The following is a 23,025-nucleotide window of genomic DNA, read 5'->3' on the forward strand; positions in this document are numbered from 1 at the left end:
CCTAACAGCTATCGCTGCAAAAGTCGACGAAATACAAGGCTCAGATGGGACCGCCCCCAACGAACGCCCCCTCCAAAATTGACCCACGCGCCCTTCCTCTTTATGACGCCTCATGTCAGACGCAAGCGTACACAGTACCATCCCGTGGCTGCGCCGCTAACCTGCATTGCGCGCAGAACCTCTGATGAACGCCGTGCTAACTAGCGTCTGCGCGGCAGCTCTACGTGTTTCGCGGAGAGCCTCCCATAAACAGCTTGCGCTGAAGAATGCAAGTCCAAAGCACGCTTTTGTAAATACACTTTTTTTGCGACCGCAATTAACGTCGCCGCTTTAATCGACGCGATGACAGGACGAAGGAAGTAAGACACAACAGACGTGGTGTTACGATCGCCTCTGTACAATACTTTTCTTTTTTTATTTCGTGGTGAGTACAGCTACGGAGCATTAGCGTAACAACTACACAGCGGCAGCAAGGGTCGGTAGCGCGCATGTGCCGCAAAAACTGCACAGGTGCGCGCGTACAATATGCGATCCCCGTTGCCATCATCACTGATTGGCGAATAGCGTGACAGATATGCACAGTCAACAAACAGGCAAGCTGTCGTTACGACGGCAAACACGTTCACAAAGCGATATCCTTTTAGGCAAGAGGAGGAGACGTCGGTCAATATGGAAGCACGCAGTCATCATGCGTGCATACTCACTTTGAAGAAAAATGGCGTACACTGTGTAATAGATGGCTTGCATGCAACATAACGTGCCCCATGATTAAGCACCGGGCATAACTTCCGCAGTGCAGATCAGAATAGGTGGCGGCGATAAGTGGATAACAAAGAAACGTGTATATTTTTCACACTGCTCTGGGTCTCCAGCACATGGCGGTCACTGTGGTGTCTGTGCAAGCCATCTACATATTTATGTGTATATACACAGCGTGCACAAAGTGCGCCGCAGAAAAAAAAAAGCACAGAAAATCATAACTGCTCGGGTGTACAGGGATTAAAAACGGGCACAAACACACACATGAAAAAAGAAAGGCCTCTGTTTCTGCGATTCCATAATTGCTGAACGGCAGTGCTCATGTGATGCCAGTCATCGAAGGCCAAAGGAAAAATCAAAAATAAGAAAGGGTTATAATTCGCCACGTTTTTGTCTGCACACCAAAAATAAAACGGTGTTTAATTTCAAAACGCTCCGTACTTGAGTGATACGGAAATCGCCTTAGCTTCATTCAATAAAAAGTGGTGATTGGATTTACAAACTGCTGTCCCTAAAAAAGGTGGCCGATGCGACAAGTTCAGCATACATACTAATCAAGAGAAAGCACGGCAAGGAGTATCGAGGAGTGCAATTAGCATGTGAACGCATGTTACCCGCTCCTGGTTGAATTTATAACCAAAACATGACAAGTCATGCCCAAACCAAGCTTCTGCAAATACTCACCACTGCAAGCAGGGATGCAGTCGGTAGTGAGTACGGACTCAGCAGAACACCACAGGACGCGATGGCTGCTCAGGCCTCAGTTCGAAAAGGATAACAATTAGCTGCATTCAGTGCCAATTAACCACACTGCTTTTCATGCACGACGATCCCGCTTCATATATGCAATGTTCTCTCGCAGTACAAGCGGCAACGCAGACCAATTTTTAAATGTCATTCGGACGGACTGTGCAAACAATGGCTACCCGCTACTGGTACTGTTGTCTGCTCTGCAACCTTCCCTAGCAGTGAAGGCAAGAGCTAAACGAGTGGTGGCGCTGTGATCATTTATAACTGGTCATGCAATAAAAAAAAAACATTTGCTACCAAAAACTAGTATAAACCTGACGAGGCAATTGTTGTTTCGGGACAAATGTGTGTTTAGATCTCCACATGCTAAAAACAAGGACAAAAACGTGGCGAAGCACTGAGCCTCCTGCACAATGCAGTGGATAGAACTGGCGAGCTGATATTGTGACAAGTGCGTGAACAACGGCAACGAAATGGATAACATCAAGGAAAAACACAGGGGGATCATTAAGGTAGAAACAGGTGGCCAGTCACGTAAACAACGCATTTGCACAAATCGCAGACAAAAAGAAGCGATATATGTATAAAAAGATAGCATATATAACTGGCACCGCGACACAGCTTGCGCGGAAACGCACCAGCCAAAAGTGAAACTGGTGCGACAAAAATTACGAGGAAGTAAAGGAAGACAATGCCCGCGGCAAAGTGATAGCACGGCCGCGGGGCAGTAGCCTGAAGACAAACCGTCATTTAGAGGCAAGCACGCACACACACACACACAAAAAAGCGCAACGACAAAGTAATATGACAATGAGCAAACAGCAACAAATGAAAATAATCACAATCATAACTGAATAATAATAATAATAAAAAAGACAGCATAGCAACCCAACATGTTGCGGTCATATAAATACTCTGTGGCTGACGAAAGAAAATAAGGTGGATCACGCTATCAAAGCTGAAGTGTGTACTTCAGGGTACATAAGTTCGTCATAAACAACGTGATAAAAACACAGTTATTAACAAGTAGTCTCAACAAGGAGTCATCACAATAACGCGCTGTTGTATTTTATGAGAGGGAGCCGTGTCTTGCAGTCATCTTTTCCCCCCTTTAATTTTTTTTTTTTTCATTTTTCAACATCCCATAATGAGCTTAAAAACTAGAATGCTCTTGTGAAGGGACATCGAAGCAGAACATGCATGGATGCTTGACTTGTGTATTGCAGCACACAGCTGCATGCAGTAATTGCACCTGGCATGCGACCATGTAAACTAGAAAGCGGGTGACACAAGACTTTTGCTGAACAGCAATATGAGAAGTGAAACTAGTGTAAAGAGTCAACCCTCCCAAAAACTTCACTAGACGTCTCATAGATTGTATGTGGACTATCTCTTGAATTTTTTTGTGAGAGAGTGCAGCACATTATCTGGTTGGACCCCAATAATTTAATTTACTCTCTTTCATTTCACAATTAAAAAAAAAGGCAATCGCTCAAAGAATTACTATTCTGCATGCTCTGTAACATGCCTTTTCAAATGGGGACATTCTCCGTGATGGTAGAACACCTCCATGCATTTTTCTGAGGCACAGTTCAAAGTCCCTCCAGAAGAGTCACACTGTGCATCCAGGTTCATTTTGTTTTTGTAAAGTGCAGAGAAGCACGAAAGTGCACGGCTGTTGTGCTTGCCTCTTGCAAGCTTTACAAAAGAATCTGCACTTGAAACTAGCCTGACATTTTTCAATAGGCAAGTATAAGAGTTCACCAAAGCCTAAGAGAACAAACAGAGAAAAAAAGGATAATTAAAAACTCGCTGTTGCACATTGAGATTTCGCAAACAAATCAGTTCCTCATGTCTTAAAAAGATATGAAGAAAAAGAATCCTAAAAGAACAATACCCTCCAGGTAATCTTAAGAATGCTAACAAAGCCCATGCTCCTGCAAACACACCCTAGCAGAGATGTGTCTCGGCATTATAAGAGGCTACAACAACTTGACCACTTGATTTTCTATGTGAGAAAAATGCCACCACATTGAAATGGCAAAAATGCTCTGTGCTACATATTTCTACACAAAAGTGCTGCGCTGGTGAGAGTAATACCCGTGTCAGAGGGGCAAATTTAGTGACACTTTCAGCGAGTGTACTTAACATTATGAAACATTACTTTTGGTGTGCGCTGCTAAACGGCGAAATGAAGTGTCATTTGGATGTGATGGCGGTGCCGATGGCTATTCAAGTAAGGCACAGAAAATACTAGTTTTTGCACTTAAACGAATTATTGTACAGTTTTCTGTAATTTTAATTTATGCAGCCTACTTTTTAATGCAAAACCAAAGAGCTTGGCGCAGTTTAGGTGACAGCAAAAAGCATCACAAGACGAGACAAGCCAGGAGCAGATCCCAAACGGGATAGCTGAAGCTTCATGGTGACGCACATCAACGTTTTTTCCGTGCAGCTTAGGGTAAGTGCAGCGAGTTCGCCAAACTCACATCACGCTGAGTTAGTTCTGCAGCGAATGTCACCAAAGTTTATCATGTGGCATGGCACAAATGACACCGAACTTGCCCATGTGACAGGGGTATAACACTTCATGGTGTTAGCACTCCACACGCAGCTGGCAGGGATGGTCTCTACACAGTCCTGGATTTGGCCTAGCATCCTATGTCAACACAGCTTCTATAAATGCATTGCAAGTTTTTGGCCAGCCTGTAAGTGTTGCCCCACTGCTGAGCTAAGAAACGGTTCCATAAAACAAGACTTGAAAATTCTATGAGACACATTCCTAAAGACTGTCTGTTCTCTGGTTCTGTGCAGCTGGAATGGCCAAGTTATAAAAAATCTGATATCCTCTTGCTTCTCAACTGTGTGTCAGTGGGGTTTGAATTAGGGATGGTCCAATTTCAGCATCTGCTTGATTGCTTTCTTTGGAATGGCACACCAAGCTCCACTTTATCTTGACCATTTTCTCAGCTCACAGTGAAGGCAACAATAGCCTTAGCCACCCAGCATACAAGAAAGTAAAGTTGTACTAGGCCAGAAGGAAATCCCTCGACCTTGGCTCAAAACACTTCAGTGTAAGAAATGTAGAAATTTCAATGCACTGTCAACTGCAGGCAGGCTACCAATAGGCCCAATCTGCTCGGTGGTTGCTGCGTCTAGTTCCTCAACTAAGGGATATTCCCATGCACAGGAAATGATTAGATCTACATCCGATTCTATGCCTCACACTGGTCCACCTAAGCAGAATGGGTCAACTGCATGTAAACGGCAGAGGGTGAGGAGAAAAGCCCACACTAACGGATGGAATGCACTCTTTGTACGTCCCTGGCGTTACAGGACGATAAGAAAAAGGACCACGCCTAATACTATGAAATACGGTGAACACACAGCCGCTCTGGGAACTCTACTTGGCTCCCGGCAGAGGCAAAACTGGACCCCAAAAATGCGTCGCTGCTAGTCAGGCGCCATGCCCTGGAACAACCTTGCGGCGGCACCGCAACAGGTTCGCATGACGCAGCGGCGGAATGTACTACATGGCTGCAGGACGTCTGCTACAGGAAGGATTTCTGCATCACTACTCACCATAATTTTAGCGGCTGCTTACATTACGCTGGCAACAGCACACTGGTGAACCTAGGTTATGAAAGCCAAGACAATAAGAAAATGTACTGCCCAGCTTTACATGTCCTATGCAACCTACATACAGCTTGGTAGACCAGCGTCAACATGTGAAAACGACTTGCAGGCTGGTCCTTCTGGCATGAACTGAGCAAGGAGAAGAATGTTAACGTGCTGTTTAAGAGTCCACACAGCTACTCTGTGGTTTTAAGTATTGTTAGCAAACCATTCCCGCAGCTGGATCAAAGCCTCCTTGAAGCATACCGAATTCCCGACTCGCAAATCCATCAGCCAGAGGCAAAGGCAGCCAAAGGCCGCAACACGTCACACGCACATCTGCTGGCGGACTGACAAAAAGCCCCACCACAAGTGTCGCGCCTGTCTGCAGCTCGAAACAGCATTCGCAATAAGCATGGCGAGAGAAAAATCTTCCAGGCTTTTAAAAGAAGGCCTCCTTTGTGGTGTGTGGTCCACACAGGCCAGCCAGCATGAATCTGCGGTCGCGTGCTCGAACCAAAACTTGCTGGGGGTGGTGTTTGCTCCCCAGCTACAACAGCGCATGATTCAAAAGCTTCTCACTAACGATTATACGACACTCTCCTCGGCCAGATACTCAAATGTGAGCATTAACTCCTAATGGGCTGGCTTGGCTCTGTGTTTTTTTTCTTCTGCCCCTGCTCTTCTGCGTGACCTCCGTAGAAGCCCTCGAAAATGCCAGAAAGAGAGAGAGAGAGGGCACTTGAAACACCCTCAATGCCACCGCATGTCGCAAGACTGACAGGACAACAAAACAAGGGAAAGGTAATACGAGGGGCGGTTACACACAATCCTCCAGCGACATCAGCAGTGGGTTGACGTACTCAAAGCCCTCGAACTCCGACTGGTCAATCTTCGAGATGACTTTCCTGAAAAGGACAGGGGCAGAGGCAAAACATCACAGGACAGCTTCACCTTAGCGCACAGAAAAGTCACAAAAGCACCTAAACAAAGTCAGAAATTAAAAAGAAAACAAAGTCCATTTGCCATACATTACGTAAATATTGGGACAACTGGTGCTGTTTGTGTCCACTGAAAGGTTCACTAGAGATAGGAATGACCATTTCCCCTACTTACTGTTTCCTACTCTTCATAGACTCTCCCTTCAAAGGGACACTAAGGGCAACTGTATCCAATTTTTCTTCCTAGTAAAAAATTGATTTTACAGCTCTTTCTGGGTATCCTGCTGTTTGCCCGGTAGTAAAAAATCGCATTTATTGCTGGTAAAATTGCATTGAAAAATTTTCCCTTATAAAGCTTATAAATGCTGTTTTTAGTGACAGTAGAGCCTTTGTGATTAGAATGTGCCAATCTATCGATACAGGCCAACTTCAATTCGTCCTTCAAGTGATCCCTCCCAGTGGGGTCCTCAAAGAGGCTCTGAAAGGAGTTCTCAATAAAGGTGCGGTACTCCTGGGATGTTAAAGGCCGCCTCTTCATGAACATCCTCCAACAAGAACTTTTTCAATGCGTTTTGTAGAATGAGTTATCTATAGTCAAAAATTTAATTTCAGCGCCTTCATGTCTTTCTTTCTCCTCTCTTCACTTTCTGCGTGCTCAAAGGTCAGCGCTCCTACATTGGCTGCACTGTGACGCGCACAGGAAATCCCCAGAGGGTGGAGCTTCGTGACCCGTTGGAGCGACGCTGCTGACTGACTGTGGCGATGGCAGCTGTGTGACGCCTGAAAGAATCTAACCAATAGCCAGGAGCGCGCGACGGAGGAGGGTGGGAGCATGAAAAAGACACTGGAAAGGACATCCCAACTTTTGTGTGCGATTGTGGGTTCTCTCCTTTCTGGTTAACATCCCTGCCTTTCCCTCCTCCTCTTTATCTATCTCTGGGTTCTCTGCTGCACGCAGAAGTGTATTATTTGGCTCAGATGTTCATGGCGAGGCAATGTAGTGATCGACGGAGTTAATGTACCCTCCTCAGAAGGCGTTTCAGAGCCCCTTTAAAGAAATAAAACTGAAGCAGTACCAAATGCCTTTTTGGCCAGAAAAATGCTTGATCATCAGTCGGCAAATCATGCTTCAAGGGGAGGAATAAACAGCAGTGGAACACCGTGATTTATTTATAAAAAAAGAAAGGATATGGCTTCTCCTGCCGGAGAGTATCCATGTCTCCATGGCTGCTGGTATTCAATTCTGCCGAGCAGTGCTACTCTAACTCTTGAAAAGAAAAAATAAATAAATAAAGACTGTGTAGAAACCTTTAGTTCCTCATGTACACAATGAAACAATACCTAAGTGAAGGGCCAGGCAGCTAGAAATAGCACTGTGCATACCTGTTGCTTCAGAGACTCACAGCACAAGAATGCCGTTACTAACACACGGCCGGCCGAATGCCCCTGACAAATGTCAAGAGAACTAGAGCCGTCGTGCCGTGTATGGTAGGCAGTGAGCTACAGCCCACACACTCGGAGCCTAACACGCTCTAGACAACAGCTCAAGTGCCATCTTTTGCGGGCACTTGACAACGGTGGCAAGGCGTCACTGATAACACCCCGTTTCGTGTTGTGTGTCTTCTGGGAGGGACAGCTACAAGTGACAGCAAACAGAGCTTGCGTGCACACTTTGGCATGCATGAAGTGTGGGTAATGCAAACACATGTGAGTGGACACACTTAGAACAGGATATGTGCCAAAGAATTTCTGACTCAGTCATTTGATAACATTAACCCTGGAATTATCCAGGCCCCATGTACCATATGGAGCACACAAATGCCAATAGTTTTGTTTCTGCCTGTGAAGAAATATTAAATCCTCACACAAACCACATTTCCCAGATTTTTTTTGTTGTTGTTGTCAAAGCAAAGCAACACGTCAGCTCCCAGAGATGCACATCATCTGCTTTGAGGTCACGCACTGCAAAACCTAGCCTGCCCTGTGAAGCAACCTAATATTTCAGCGAAGTTACTGCTAAGCAAGCAGGAGGTGGAAGGACTTTTAATGCTGCCACTGACTTATTGTAGTGCCACAGTATGTGTGTAAGCTTTTATTGTTTTTACACATTCAGAAACAACCCAAGTAATTAATTTTATTTATACAGCAACAAAATGCTAGTATTCTCGAACCTGCGCCACAACAAGTTCTGAGTATCCCGGTGCATCAAGCTGAAACCGTGCGGCTCTGGAGCGCACACAGCACCACCTAGCAGCACAAGTCACTTAGTAGCACAAGTGTCATGCTGCTCTCTCTCATGCTGCCAGGTAGTAAAGAGAAGGCCACACGATATGCATTTCTGAGTGACATGCGTTGCTGGGTGGTGCTGTGTGCGTGCTCTACAGCTGCTCGGTTTTGGTTTCACTTGCTAGGATGCCCAGCTATACACCTCTAATTACAACCAAGTGCTAACTACAATAGTTCAAAAGTTGCCTGAAATTTAGTTAACCAGCTCATTAGTCAACAAGGTCTGCCTGTTTTCTGACATCCATCACTGGTTTACTACGCTGCAAAACCCACATATTTTTACCTAAAAGAATTACAAATTATTGGCGAGGTTTATTAAAACACCGTGCGTTTTCCTGCTGCTAATTTCAGAAACCTTGACCGTCTCCCACATTATCATCCATTAACGCCCAATACCGTCATTAACGGCCTTGTTTCTTCATGCACCACAGGATGCCTCCGCCCTTTATCTGACAGTACTGACATTACTGCAAGGTGATAACCACTTGTTTTTGTGGCCAGGTACCGACACAAAGACCCAATTCAGAGCCTTGTCTCAGGCTAATCTCAATGGCTGCAGGCATGTGACTAGCAGCATACTGAAGGAGTGAGTAGGCAATGCTGGGCACCTTTACGACTCAAACACGTGCTGCAGCTTGCACGCGTGTGCCACGTTTCATGAGGCGCTGTTGATAAACAGAACGAGTCGCAACGTCTACCGAGGTTTGGAGGGATGGAAGAGACAGCTTCTTAAGAAGACACAGGAGGAGAATATGCCAGTATAAAACTGCACAAAATTACCTATTCTCTGCGTTAGAAGAGCCTGAACATGTCCATTTCCTCTTCTTGATTTCAGCTATATACTTGACTTAAGTTTGTTCCATAACGCATACTGCTATTTCAACATCTTTTAGCGTTAACTTTATTGTTTTCCTTCCTGCAGCAGAACTTCAGTTTGGGCTAGTCAGGTTGCTCCCGTGCGACCAATCATTAATTTAACTGCCACCTGCCATGGTGGCAGCATTCAAATAGAATGCTCAAATAGAAAGCATTCAAATAGAAAGCATTCAAATAGAATGCTAATGCTTACCTTCTTTCTTGTCCTAATGAATAAAAGATTGTGTATGTAGAAATTATTTAAGTTCCTGTTGTTCTGTTATTTATGTGAACTTCCCTGTACTGCTCATTTTAAGTATACCACGTAATTGTTCAGTGTATCATTGCAGAAGTGTGTACTTTGCTCTTTTTTTTTTCTTTGTATAAGAGTGAATTCTGTATGTAACGATAGCATAGGATGTTCTTGTTTCCTTCGCTGCATGCTCCTAGCAGTGCATCAGGTGCCTGGGCCCCGTCAGGCAGAGCACATCTTCCTTTTGCCCCCGTATGCGAGATCTTGTTGCATAATAAAGAATATCTACGCATCTATCTAATGTGTGCATTAATTTTTTTTTCCAAACGACCCTTCCTGCAGCTTCCCACAGAATTACCATCATCGCTTGCTGCATGCAATCGGGTAAAAAAACATTTCACACTGACATTATAGAATGCAGCCTTTGCGAATTTACTCTAATGAATGTGCGCTCCACAGCTTTCTGTGCACGCTTGAAAGTGGTCACGGTAACCCCAACAATAAGGCCAATGTGCCTGTTGCACTAAAAATGGGGGCGCTTGTTGTTAGGCGAGCGAACAGTAACAGAGTAGGGAAAGAAAGTGAAAGCACCACACAACATGATTACCTCAGACACTTTACAAGCTGCAGCAAGCACCCTACTGTGCCAATGGAGATAACTGTGAGCGGGAGATAACTTTCCAGGGGGGCTGTCGGGATGCGTGTGTGCGTATGAGTGTGACAGCACAAGGGAAGGTCAGCTAGTGGATAACCGTCTGACAGAGCGGTAAAGATAAACAAAGATGGCAAACAACCATGAAAGCAAAGGTAGGAAAGGGCATGAGGAGGCGAAGACCAAAAGGAGTAGCAGGTCCTGCTTTGCAACATTTCGCTGAACGGTTACTCAATGTTGCTAATGGGGTAGGCTGTCTCTGCGGCTTTTTCTGGGCCCTTTAACAGTTCAACGGGTCTCAGATGTGCCCACTCGAACTGTTAAAGGGCTTGGCTGCTTAGTGCTGTACAAGGTAGAACTCAATTCTCTCATGCGAGTGGAGTGCTATGTGCAAGGGTTGCAATGACAGTCTTCCCGACTGTCCTTCCTGCCATTAGAACGGGGCAATGCCTCCCAGCTTGAATGGCCTAGGTAATCGGGCTACCCACCGACCATGCAGGCAGAGGCAACCTACCGGCCAAAGAGGCGGTTGTGAAATCGGTGAGTGGGGGTCTTAGCGCACTAAAACAAACCGTGTTCCACTCATAGCATTGATCCTACTGTAGCAAAATGTCACAACACAAACATGAAAACAACAACAATGGAATACTATCCTCCTGAACCAACCTGAAGAACAAAAGTAAACAGCATAACAAAAAAAAGGTCTGCAATTGGCTGACTGATAACCTGCACAATGAGCTTGAAAACAACACACAAACAACACAAAAAATGTTAAAACACCACTTGTTTGAATCCTTAGATGTTTAATAACGATTTTGTGTTTGCAATCACTATGTAACATTCATTTGCTGTACACTTCTTTCCTTTTTTGTCGCTTTATTTGCCTTCCTTTTTTTACCTCGAATTGTTGTGCATGCGCCGGTTTATGTATTCTGTTCATGTAGCCATAGGAGGCCCTATTTGCAGTCTCGACTTTTGGGCCTCCTGATGTATATACCCCATAAACCATGTACTGTAAATACGAAATAAACTTGATTTTGATTTGATTTGATTTGAAATCAGGTAAAAAGAAGACTAGTTGGCTTGTCCTGTACAGCTTCAGTTTCAACTCGATCAACACAGAATGGCACCACATTCTACGCCCACAGCTGTAACAGCTTCAGCACAAAGTAGCCTAACTAGCTAATTAAATTTGGGTTTGATTCATTTTGGGTTTGTTTCAATTTTGCAAGAACAAATGAAGCTGCTAACGAGACAAACACCTGGACCACCTTATGGCAATATGTATTAGGAAGTTTCTGAGCAATAAGAAAGTAAATCAGGCGGTCCTAACACTAACCTTAACTCTGCACAATCTTTGTTGGCTGTGGACTACAACCAAAGGTAGATGCATCCTGATACTGACAAAAGTGCATTTGAAATGCAAAGTGCAATTATTCGGAGTTCCCGAGTTCGAACCCGACCGCGGCAGCTGCGTTTTTATGGAGGCAGAACGCTAAAGCGCCCGTGTGGCACCTCTTTCTTCCTTTCTTCTTTCACTCCCTCCTTTATCCCTTCCCTTATGGCACTGTTCAGGTGTCCAACGATATATGAGACAGATACTGCGCCATTTCCTTTCCCCAAAACAAATTATTATTATTATTAAAGTGCAATTAGGTCCCCCCGGTAGTTAAGCTAGCAGCATGCAAGGGTTAAATGACCCTAACGTTGAATGGTAATGCGCTGATATACCGAACACCACCAGTCACCTTTCAGAACCTGCTCTATCTTAATTTGAAGACTGCACCCTTTATCAAAAGCCGACAGCCACGCGGGATTGGCTTGTGGGCCATGCTGTGTGGCTCCTTATGCATCCACAGCATTCCAAATCTCTTGAAGGAAAGAGAAACTCTGGCAATCCCCCTTCCAATGGTTTGGACTATCACAAATGCTACAAGAGCCCCACAACACGGCTTAGCAAATCCTCCTGGCTCTAAACATTTGACAAATGCTGTACTTGGCATAACACGTGGGGGACAAAAGAACCGTAAAGTCTTTGTGCCCATGTATACGCTGCACTGGTTAATTTGCAAGTTATGCACAGCCAAACGGCCCATTTACAAGTTCTGCCAATGCTCCACCCTCGTTCAATCGCAGCCTTCACACTTACTGTCATACATCACCCCCACAGCAACTTGTCCATCATTCTGTTCACTCTGGGACGAGGGGAAATGAGAGATAAGATAGACAGAAAAAGGAAACTTGCCAGCAGAGAAAGAATGAAGGAGAGGGAAAGAAGACTGCTACTCACGTATCATCGGGAGTCAGCTGCACGGGCTCGCTGGTGAACTGCGGGTCAAAGTGCTCGAAGTCGCGCTCTGTGCCAAGCTTGGGCTTGTATGGCGGAGTCACCTGTTTTCCCTCCAGCTGCAGAGCGGAAAAAGAGAACACGAGCCAAGCAGACAGCCATCAAGAAAGAAGGTTGCAAGCAAAATCACGGCACTCTATGCAAAAACAACTTGGCATAGAGGTCGTACGCCCAGCCTGTCTGTGCTGAGGAAAGGGTGCAACACAAGTGCACAATCTCTGCTTGGCCATGACTTCGAAGAGTTTAGATTATGCACTAGGCAGCAACCTTGGAGCCCGGTGTTTTCAGAGTTAACAGCGGGACTCAGTAAGACAGCAGCGATGTGGATGAAAAAGCGCACCTCTCAAGTCTTTGTCTTCTGTATTGGTGACACTCTTGCACCATTCCAGAGCTTCAAAAACACTGACCTTTGTCACAACATGATATCTCTTTCTACAGAAAACTGTGCCTTCGGTCCTATTCTTCCTAACCTGCTGTAGGTTTCATATTAACCATTTTATTTAGACCTCTCCAGTGTTTGAACGCTCTATACATAGGATGTTCCGCAATTAAACGCGCACCATAGAATGCACCACACAGCTAAATCGGTGAACTGTTCGAGCTCAAATTTTGCACAGAAATGGCATTTGGTTGGCAGAATTGCTTTATATCACATTTGTTTAGGGTACTTGCCTGAATCAGTAAGAAAAAAATGGCTGTGGTTTAGCTCTGATTAAACCTGGAGTGTTGCGATAGCTACAGCTGGCCGAGTGGAACTTGCTCAGTCAAATTGCAAAGCTAGTCTTTCGCCGCTCCGTTTCGCTGGGCGTTCTTCATCTTCAACCCTGGACGTAGATTCAACGCCTCCCCCTGCCCACCACCCGCCCACCACTCGGTTTCGCCAGCGCGCCACGCTGCCGGCAGCTGCTCCACACCACGTGACCAACCACGTGACCAAAAGGGGTGCCACGGAGCTCAAGAGGTGCCACGCTGAAGGCTGCTAGCGTAATGTAGCTGTCGCTACAAAAGTAAGATATTCACATAGTCTGTGGTGATGATGAAATGAATCAGGCCGCTTTCTCAGCGATTGCACTGGTGGCGCCTTCTTGTTTGGCGACCGTGGAGATTAAGCAGAAGAGGTGGGGGAGTGAGTGTGAGGTGTAAGGATATTCTGGCGATGCTGTACCACGAAAGTCTTCAAACTTAGTGAAGTTTTGGCCAAACTGGGTGTTTTGTGATCATTGATCAAGCAGTTGCTAAAGAGTTTTCAAACCTCCTACAAAGACCCCCATCCTTCACCTAATTTCCACGGCCGACCTACGAGATGGCACCACCGGTGCAATCGCTGAGAGAGTGGCCAGTTTCGTTTCGTTGTCACCACAGACGATGCGAATATCCGACTTCTTATTGATTCAGGCAAGTGCCCCCCAAAGAATGTACTATAAAACAATTCTGCCGACAAAATGCCATTTCTGAGCGAAATTCCGCCTAATTTTGCCTCTTCAGCAACTGCTTTATCAATGATCACAAAACGCTTAGTGCTATAAGAATAGTGCTAGTCAGTGAAAATTGACCAGCAGTGCAGAAGGAAACATGAAAAATCACACACCTGCTCCCAATTGATGCTCTTGAAGAACGCATGTGACATGATGTCACTAAAGCCCGTGGTCGGATGGCAGCCCAGCCTCTCCACAGGGTTCTGCGCAAGAAGGGATGTAAGGGGAAAACAAAAAACAGCAACACAATTTGGCATGCTGCACGACGCAGAAAGCCAACTGTCTTAATTATTGCAAAATGCGAGAGAACTATCACACATCTGAAAGCTTCAAAATGGCAGTGGCCTCACCTTGTTCAAAAATCCTTTGAGAACCGACTGTGCCTTGACTGAAATAGAGCGTGGAATACGGATCGTCTTCTCGAGGATTGCTGCAAGGCAAACAGCGTAAATGAGACATGACAACTCAGCACTGATATTCTGTGTGTACACTGACAAAAGAAAAAAAAAACAGCAAAAAATGTTACGGCGTAATCTACTGTTTACTCAAGGTCCTGTCCAGCTAAAACCATCTGCACGATTAAACGCCTCATGCTCTTGCAAGAAACGCACAAGGAGAGATAACACAAAAGAGGCGCACCCTGGAAAAGGAAGTCTTCGGTGTTCTCATCAGGGTTCTCGCTGGTGCCCATGATGTCAAAGGGAGAGTGGCCTGCCAGCATTTCGTACAAGAGCACGCCCAGTGCCCACCAGTCCACACTGAAGTCTGCACCACAACAAAAACAGGCAAGCAAAGACCGGGATGAGCATCAAACCCGCTTTTACACCTTGTGTAACAAAACGCAGCATGCAAATGCAAAAAGTGACACAAATTCAGCAACCCAGAAAGCAGCAACATTCGTATCGTGTTCCCACAGGCCTGTAAAAAGTTTCACAGAGCTGAACAAGAAGCCCAGTAATGCAATGTGATAGATCCCAGATGCTGATGTGTATGACAGGTATAATCCGGAATGCTCTCTGCTCAGAAGCTAACAGTGAAAAACTACTGAAGTAGCAACATTTTCACCACAGCCTGTCACAGCATGCTTGTCAGAATTTTTCTCACTGCATATCTGCAGCAAACCAGACTTGAGCAAACTGAAATGTCTTGACTCTTGACATACTGCATCATGCTTAAGTGACATGACGGCAGTCAACAGAAATACAACAGGAAATCGGCCTTTATATGCCCTGTCACGATGGTTCGCGACACACCTAAAACAGCAGCTTCCTCAACCCCTTTTCAAAACAAACCGAAGCATTTAAATTATCACATTTAAATGCACACTGAAATTCAGGAATGAAGCTCGAGCCCTAGCTCTTAATACATATAGAGGGCATTCATTATTCTTTATAACGTGGGCAGTTTGAATGGAAGCCGAGGATAAATTCCAATTCAACATCTCTAGAAACTGAAATTGATTTTATTGATTTCCCATACATGCCCCACTGTCACTGCAGTAAATCGGATAATGAAAAACAAGCTTGATGCCACAAATACCTTATTACCCGTGACCCTATTGAGGAGAAAAATTAGTCACACATAATATTTCCTTTGTTTTTCTTTCCCAGTAGTAAAATTACCAAGCGCCAACTAGTATTGCGCAGGAAAATGGGACAGTTAAAAGACATGCACATAACCCATCAACCTTTATTCTTTGTTTTTTCCTCTCTGTCGCCTTTACCACATATACGGAGCATAAGAAATCTTGTGACTGTTGCCGATGGCATCAAAGGTGTAAGGCAAATAAGATACCGACAACAGTTAAAGCACAGCCGCACTCAGTGTGAGAAGGAAAGCAATCAAAATGATGAGGCTAAGTGATGTCCACATCACCACGCACATGCATCAAGCGAGAACACGGACTGCTAGCGACGCTTCCTGCTCCTCGTTACTTCCAGGCATCCAACATATGGCACATTTGTGCTCACCGTAGCAATGGATGACCGTGTACATGAACTGACTGGTTATGTAGCTGATTGGCGCCATTTTTAGCACCATTCCTATCACAGGAAAGCCGAGCATTGGTTTCACTCAGTGACACATACCGTAATCCTCCCCTCTGAGGATCTCGGGAGCAATGTAGTTGGGTGTCCCACAGAACGTGCTTGTCGTGTCACCGGGACGAATGCCCTCCTGCAAGTGATGCATGCGCAGCCAATTATGCCACATGCTTGCACCCTGCCGCTGACCTTCAGCTATAAACACTTCACACAGAAAATACAAGTGCTTGCCTTGCACCCTAAATGATAACCTTGTGTCACTAGATCTGCGTATACGCATACGCAACGTGATAGGTTAACTTAGGGTTGGTTGATAATAGATGCATTTATGACGTAATTGGCTTCAGAAAAAAGAAATTTTTTTAAATGATCTTTTTTTCTGCAGGAATTTGTAGCGATCAGTAAGCACATGACGACACGTGGGCACCGCAACGCGAAAGAGAGAAAAAAAGAAAGCAGATTGTTCACAGCAAGGCTCGCAGCGAGGGGAAAAAGACAGCACTGGAGACCTTGGAAAGCGACGTGATATGAACTGCTTTGAAGAAGTAGATTCGCATAACGTAGATTTCAAGAAATAAATGCTACTTTAATCGGACTCATTAATTTTGGCTGTAATATGAAAAGTCCGCCTACTAAGAACTTCAGATACAACTAACGGCATCCGTATGACCACCAGGTTCATTTTAAGTGGACTCGAGTTTAGCGCCTTCGAGCCTCAACAAAGTATGCCAGTTTTTCTTTGTTTTATTGCGACTGTTGCTAACGCTGTTACTGTGAAAAAGTTTCCTGTGCCTCTTCTTTTTCAACGGAGCCGTGCAAAAGATTCTTAAATAAGACTTGCAGATGCAGACAAGCATGAACTCGCGTTGCACTGTCACCATGTCAACCGTACACTTAAGAGGCCTTGTCATAAAAACAAAAATTCTCTTAGCTACTGAACTGTCACACGACGGATCAACTAATATGTAAGCAAACATAACACAGTCTACCACTGCCTTGGGATAATATTAAATTATAACGTGAAGCGTGAGTTTTCACTTTCATTTTTGCTAAAAATAAATTGCGTTACATTGAAGTAAATATGGTAATCTGCCATCACTTCTTGCAACCAGTTTTGGACTAGACTGATGGAAGAATGAAGCTTAATAGGATGCCACAAGAGCAGCTTTAGTCCTTAATCTAACATTTTTGCACGTGTGATTGTGCTAGCCTTCCCATCTTATCTAGACGAATACTTGTAAAAGCCACATTAAAATATGCTTCAGCTCGTGTACAACGTTGACACACAGTGGAAGACATCACAAATATACATATCGCAAGGACACCCTGGCTCTGAAATTTCGTGCCAAGTGTCCTCCCAGCAAAAGGACGAAACACCTGCTCGCTTGTCTCTAGAAAACTGCCTGAGCACGAAGCAAAAATGAAGCAGCATAATGAAGTACGAAAGAGAGAGGTGCACCAACCTTGCACATGCCATAATCAGTCAATTTGATGTGGCCCTCGTGGTCCAGCAAAACATTGTCCAGCTTTAGGTCCCGGTAAATGATGCCTGCAAGCATCAAGCTACAATCAAGCAGGGCTGGCATAGGTTACACCTTCGCAACAGAGACCCCTCACACCCTTACTTTAATATCTAAAGGTCAATATCTAACGGTTCCATCAACATTAGAAGTCCAGGAATACCATTCTTTTACATATACTGTGACGTGAACTGCATACAGTAGAATCTCAGTAATACGAATATCACGAGATCGCGAAAAAATTCGTATAATCCGAAATTTCGTATCATTCAAACAAACAAAATTCGTATGCAGAAGCATTAAAAATGCATTCACACACATCTGTTCACAGCTGACGGGATTTATTCACTGCTGTGCGGCCACAGCTCGCTACTCGCGGTGCGTACCACGCACTGCCACCCAGTGCGCGCGGTGTGTACCGCACGATTAGCGACCGCGACTTTGGCGATGTGTGGGCCGCGCACCGCTGCTCATTGCGTGCGGTGCGTACCACGCTTAGTGATCGAGGGTGCGGTCGCGGCTCTCGCATTCGTATCATCCGTAGAGGCAAGGGAGAGAGTTTGGAACATCCGAAATTCCGCGCATCATACACAGTGCACTCTGGCCAGAGGATTCCGCGAATTCGTATCATCGCGAAATTCCTATCAAACATGTTCGCATCACCGAGATTCTTCTGTATAAACTCCCGCCTTAAAAAAATACTCTCAATTACAGAATGAATCAAGCTTCATTAACATTAAGCAAATGATGAAAGACGGTAATGAATGATGGTTTGCGACACTGGCCAGAAATCACTCTTATGAATAATGAATATGAATGTTGCACAATGACATTTACAGTGAATTAAAGGCAGAAAGGGGTTATGAGACAGTGCAGTACCAAACAATGGTTCTTACACCGGTTCTACGCTGAGGCCAAATTAATGGCTGATGGCCACTGGCTGCGGGTTGTGTAATGATTTCAGAATTTCTTGGAACAAACAGGAACTTCAAAACAGAAAGAGAGGTTATAGTCATTTCATGCAGTAGAGTGATTGAGCATCAAAGTATATGACTGAAATTAGAGAGACAACAATTAAAGGAACACCGAGGCCAAATTGAAGGTAGCCTAGATTGATGGATTATGGCTTGCTAATGACAAAGAGGCTTTCACAGAGAATGGAACTCCTATAAGCTAGAAAACAGTGAAAATGAAAAACAGGTATTGCCACCACCGGCCATATCCACAAGTACTAGTTAAAACTCGATTTAACGAAGTTGAGGGGAGCCGTGAATTATTTCGTTAAATCGAGAACTTCGTTAAATTGAATGAGGCATTTCTTGGGCACATAATTCAGTACATTCGATTACAGTAAAACCTCGTTAAAACGTACCCGCTTAAACAGTACTTTCGTTTTAAAAGTAGTAAAGTCAAGTCCCCGACTGAGCACCCATTGAACATAATGCATTTTGCATCCGCATAAACCGTACCAGCTTATCGCGGTCGTATCGGTTAGCACGTACCATTTTCACTTTTCGTCGCACTCGCGCGTGACGAATTCACGCCGGTAGCACCGACCCAAAAAACGGTTCGGCTAGCGGCGCAACAATCTTCCCTAAATACCGCCGACGGGACGGCAAGCCACACAGCTAATGACAAATTGGCGCCAAAGTTGGTAATCATACAACTAGCGCAATCTTTAGGGGTCCGTATGGTCATCGTCATGACCCCCCGCGCTACTTTCGAGTGGGTAGCGCCAACACCCCGACCGGCGCCGCTAGCGCGTATGAAAAGAAACAACAAAAATTCTTACTCGACAAGAAAGGCCTGAGGGGACTACAAATTTATTTTCCGCCAAAGAAGTCGGTGATCTTTGCCTGCGTGCGTTTTGTGAGCAACGGCCGCACCGATTTCTCGTAGGTCTAAAGTGCGTCCAGCGCGTCTTCCGTCCCCTCGTGTGCGCCGGCAAAATGTCGCAGCAGATCGAGAGCATCCATCACCTGACCTGGTGTCAGCACGGGAGCTTCGGCACCTGCAGGGTCGTCGGCAGCGTCTTCAGCCGTCACTCCCTCCACGCTTCCTACAAACCGCAACATATCGGCATCAGTCAAAACTTCTGTTGTGACTGCGTTTGCGTCGGCGTTCACGTAGTCTGAGAAACTTATGCCTGTGGGCACTTCATCCACTGAGCGAAGGTGTTCCCAGGCATCTTCATCCTCGTGCACGGCGCTCGCGCAGTCCGGACCAGCTTCAGCAGTTTCAGGGCCTAGTGTACCGAAACCGGCAGTCCTGAAGCAGTTGACAATTATCGACGGCCTCAATGCTCTCCAAGCCGCCGCCACCATCTCAACCGCCATAAAAATATCTATTTTCGTCTCGCGCTTCAGCTCCAGGTTGAGGAGAACTCTGTCGACGACTCGACGCTTGTATGCGCACTTCACGCTATTAATTATTTCTTGATCCAAGGGCTGAACCATGGACGTTGCGTTTGGGGGGAAGTAGCGGAGCTCCACGCTGGTCAGCTCGACCTCTGCAACGTAGTGGGCCGTGCAGTTATCCAGCAACAGGCACACTTTCCTTTTCTGGCGACACATGTCGCTGTCAAATTCCTTCAGCCATGTAGCGAAAATGGCACGCGACATCCACGCCTTTGAATTGGCAACGTACTTCACAGGAAGCTTTTTGGTGCCTTTAAAACAGCGCGGCCTCGCACTCTTTCCGATGACAAGCGGGTCTCGTTTGTCGGTGCCGTCCATGTTGACGCACAACAAAAGAGTCAGCCTTTGTTTGCTGTGTTTGCCGCCGTGGCACGCCTGCCCCTTCAGGGCGAGTGTTTTTTTAGGCAGCATTTGGTAGAATAGACCGCTCTCGTCGGCGTTGTAGACGTCGCTGGGGGCATATTTTCCCAGAATGTCGGGCACGTTTTCAGACTGCCAGTCGCCGACTACAGCCATGCTTACGCTGCTCGCTTCACCGCTAAGCACTTTCCCGACGATGCCGTGTCGTTCTTTGAAGCGCGACAGCCAGCCGGGACTTGCCTTGAACTCGTTGTCGCCCAGCAAGCACGCGAAAGAGCGAGCTTTTTGTTGGAGCAGGTCTCCACTCACGGGAATACTATTCTTCGCCCGCAAATCCATAAACCAGGCGAAGAGGGCCTCTTCCATTTTGCTTTGAGGAGTGGTCTTCAGCATTCTTTTGCGCGAGAGATTCCCCGACGAAGTGGCGCAGTGGATGTCATCTTTCCCTTTCAATATTGTGGAGAGAGTACTCGCTGGAATGCCATGTGATGCAGCCACGTCACATTTCTTCTGTCCACTTGTCACAGCACGAATTATGTCCGCTTTCTCATCCAGGGTAAGCCTTTTTCGTTTCTTGCAGGGCTCCATCTGCTAGTCAGGAGGGTTAGCGGCGCGCTTGCTCGCACACACCACGTCCGCGTTCACGATAGCAAGGCCAGACTGATGGAGGCCTAACAAGCTGAGCTTGACAAAGACGTGCGTTCAAAGGCACGGGGAAATCCGCACAAGAGCGAACACAGAGCACAACACACAAACACACACACAAAAAAAAAACACGCGAACTGCAACAGCGCCATCTATGAAATGTGGCACGAAACTTTTTTACTGCTGGCGCCATCTCGTGAGCTCGACTCAAAATTAAAACTCGTTTTGCGCCGCGCAGTTTGAAAAAAGCGACGGGATGAAGATGCTCCGCGCTGTTACCGCTGACTCGCAATCAATAAATTTTGGGGTGCTGTCTACAAAATAGACCAAAAATTAACACTTTTTCACCTTTATTTCTCGAAAAAAGGTTCGTTAAATCGGGACAGATCACGGAATCGGTTTCGTTATTTCGGGTTAGTCAAAGCATTGAACCCTATGAACGTCTGAGGGGGAATTAGGATACCTTCGTTAAATCGAGATTTTCGTTAAATCGGGTTTTGTTAAATCGAGTTTTGACTGTACTACACTGCGGTGATGTCAGGTAAGATCTTTTTCTTTTTTTAAAACATGGAATGAAAAATTAAAGGTTAAGCAACAAAAAATGAGGTAACCATTGTATCGCTCCCACTAGTGCATTTTTTACTGCTCAAGGAAGATGAAAAAAAAATTAAATGGGTAAAATCAAACGAAGCAAAGCAACACTTGACACTGTCGTGAATGCCAGGGGGTTTGTATAAATAGTGGTGAGAAAAGAATGCACCAACTTTACCACTAAGTTTACCGACAACAAAAGCGCTTTTCGCTGTAACAAAAAAAAAAGCAGTCGTAACATCAAAATTTACTAAGAACAGAAACTTGATGGGCTTTCAGACATGCATTATGTTCGACTATCAAGTAAAACCTGAAAATCTGCGTGTTTATATTTCACCCCTTATTTCACAAAAACCAACATGAATGGATTATTTTAAATACCTCAGGCATCCAGGCGCATCACACCCATCCATGCTCACAAATTTGTAGCCATATTTTTCTGTCAAACACACTTATGCCCGATGATTATTTTCCTTACCATCAGAAGGTGTTTCCACAACAAAAACTCAGTTTCAGTGTCCATTAGCATTACATTCCACCATGCAAGAGAGGAAAGTAGCGATAGCAGCACACACTTCCTAGGTGTGGTGCAGAACTTCGTGACCTCCATCTCTATTTCAAGTTCTTCTAGCCAGGAAAAGAGATTCTTTTTCTAGACACGAAATGGCCCAGCTGTTCTGTCCAGCAGGAATTTGAAATGTAACTGGCATTACCGACTTTATGAAAAGAATGGTAGAAGCTTCGCAAAATTTTTTTGAAGAGTCGCGTGCACAAATGTATACGCTGTGCTGCAAAACGTTAATAATAAAGGATGTGTGAATATTAAAAATTTTCTAATATAAATACGAAGAAAAAATGGCCTTGGATATCGAACTGAATTAGAATGCCCTATTCTATAACACATGCTATATAGAATGCTATACAGAATGCTTGTACAGAATACAGATTGTCCGGAAAATTTTTCAGGAAACGTTAAATACGCAAATGCTGTTGCCCTTTCTTTTTCAAAACAGTGTATGGTCTTTGCAATCAAAATAAACAAAACTAGACCAACTCAGCACCAAACAAACAAAAAAGAAAAACCAGGTGTGCACTGAAATGTATAATACCACTTGGTTAGACAAGCATAACAGTATGCAGCCTGTAATGTAGTAAAGCAAACCGAGTAACAAAATGAAAGCCATAAATTGACACATAACTGACAACTGATAATTGGATAGTGGAACCTCACTAATTCGGAATTCAAAGACCATATCCCCCTGCCGCCCAAAAAAAGAATGCCGAAAATGTGAAAATGTGGTAAAGCCTTGTAAAGAGGCTCCATTGCACAAATAGCAAAAAGCCCATGACAAGAGCACAGTTTGGCTTGCTGGAAGCACAATGCACATGTAAGTGAGGGCAACGCACATTGGCGGCGGAACAGCGGGACTGCTTCTAAACAGAAGAGATGGCCAGCACCGCACCAGTCGGCACCCGAAAGCAGTGTGCAGATGGGTTCGGATGGTCGGCAAATGTGC

The 23,025-nt window shown here is 45.2% G+C and overlaps 1 protein-coding gene across 1 annotated transcript in view; it reads right to left on the bottom strand.

Annotated features, from left to right (window-relative positions):
* Positions 1 to 381: 381 nt before the first annotated feature.
* aPKC (protein kinase C iota type) overlaps positions 382 to 23,025 on the bottom strand; it is a 49,212-nt gene continuing 26,568 nt past the window's right edge. Inside the window, exons 12-18 of the mRNA XM_077653581.1 lie at positions 17,439 to 17,524; positions 16,021 to 16,108; positions 14,573 to 14,698; positions 14,284 to 14,363; positions 14,047 to 14,136; positions 12,402 to 12,517; positions 382 to 6,032 (exon numbers count right to left, since the gene is read on the bottom strand). Of these exons, the coding sequence (XP_077509707.1) occupies positions 5,945 to 6,032; positions 12,402 to 12,517; positions 14,047 to 14,136; positions 14,284 to 14,363; positions 14,573 to 14,698; positions 16,021 to 16,108; positions 17,439 to 17,524 (674 nt within the window). The 3' untranslated portion in view covers positions 382 to 5,944. The remainder of the gene's footprint in view (positions 6,033 to 12,401; positions 12,518 to 14,046; positions 14,137 to 14,283; positions 14,364 to 14,572; positions 14,699 to 16,020; positions 16,109 to 17,438; positions 17,525 to 23,025) is intronic.

The sequence above is a fragment of the Amblyomma americanum genome, chromosome 2, assembly GCF_052857255.1.
Source record: "Amblyomma americanum isolate KBUSLIRL-KWMA chromosome 2, ASM5285725v1, whole genome shotgun sequence".
Classification (NCBI taxonomy): Eukaryota; Metazoa; Arthropoda; class Arachnida; order Ixodida; family Ixodidae; genus Amblyomma; species Amblyomma americanum.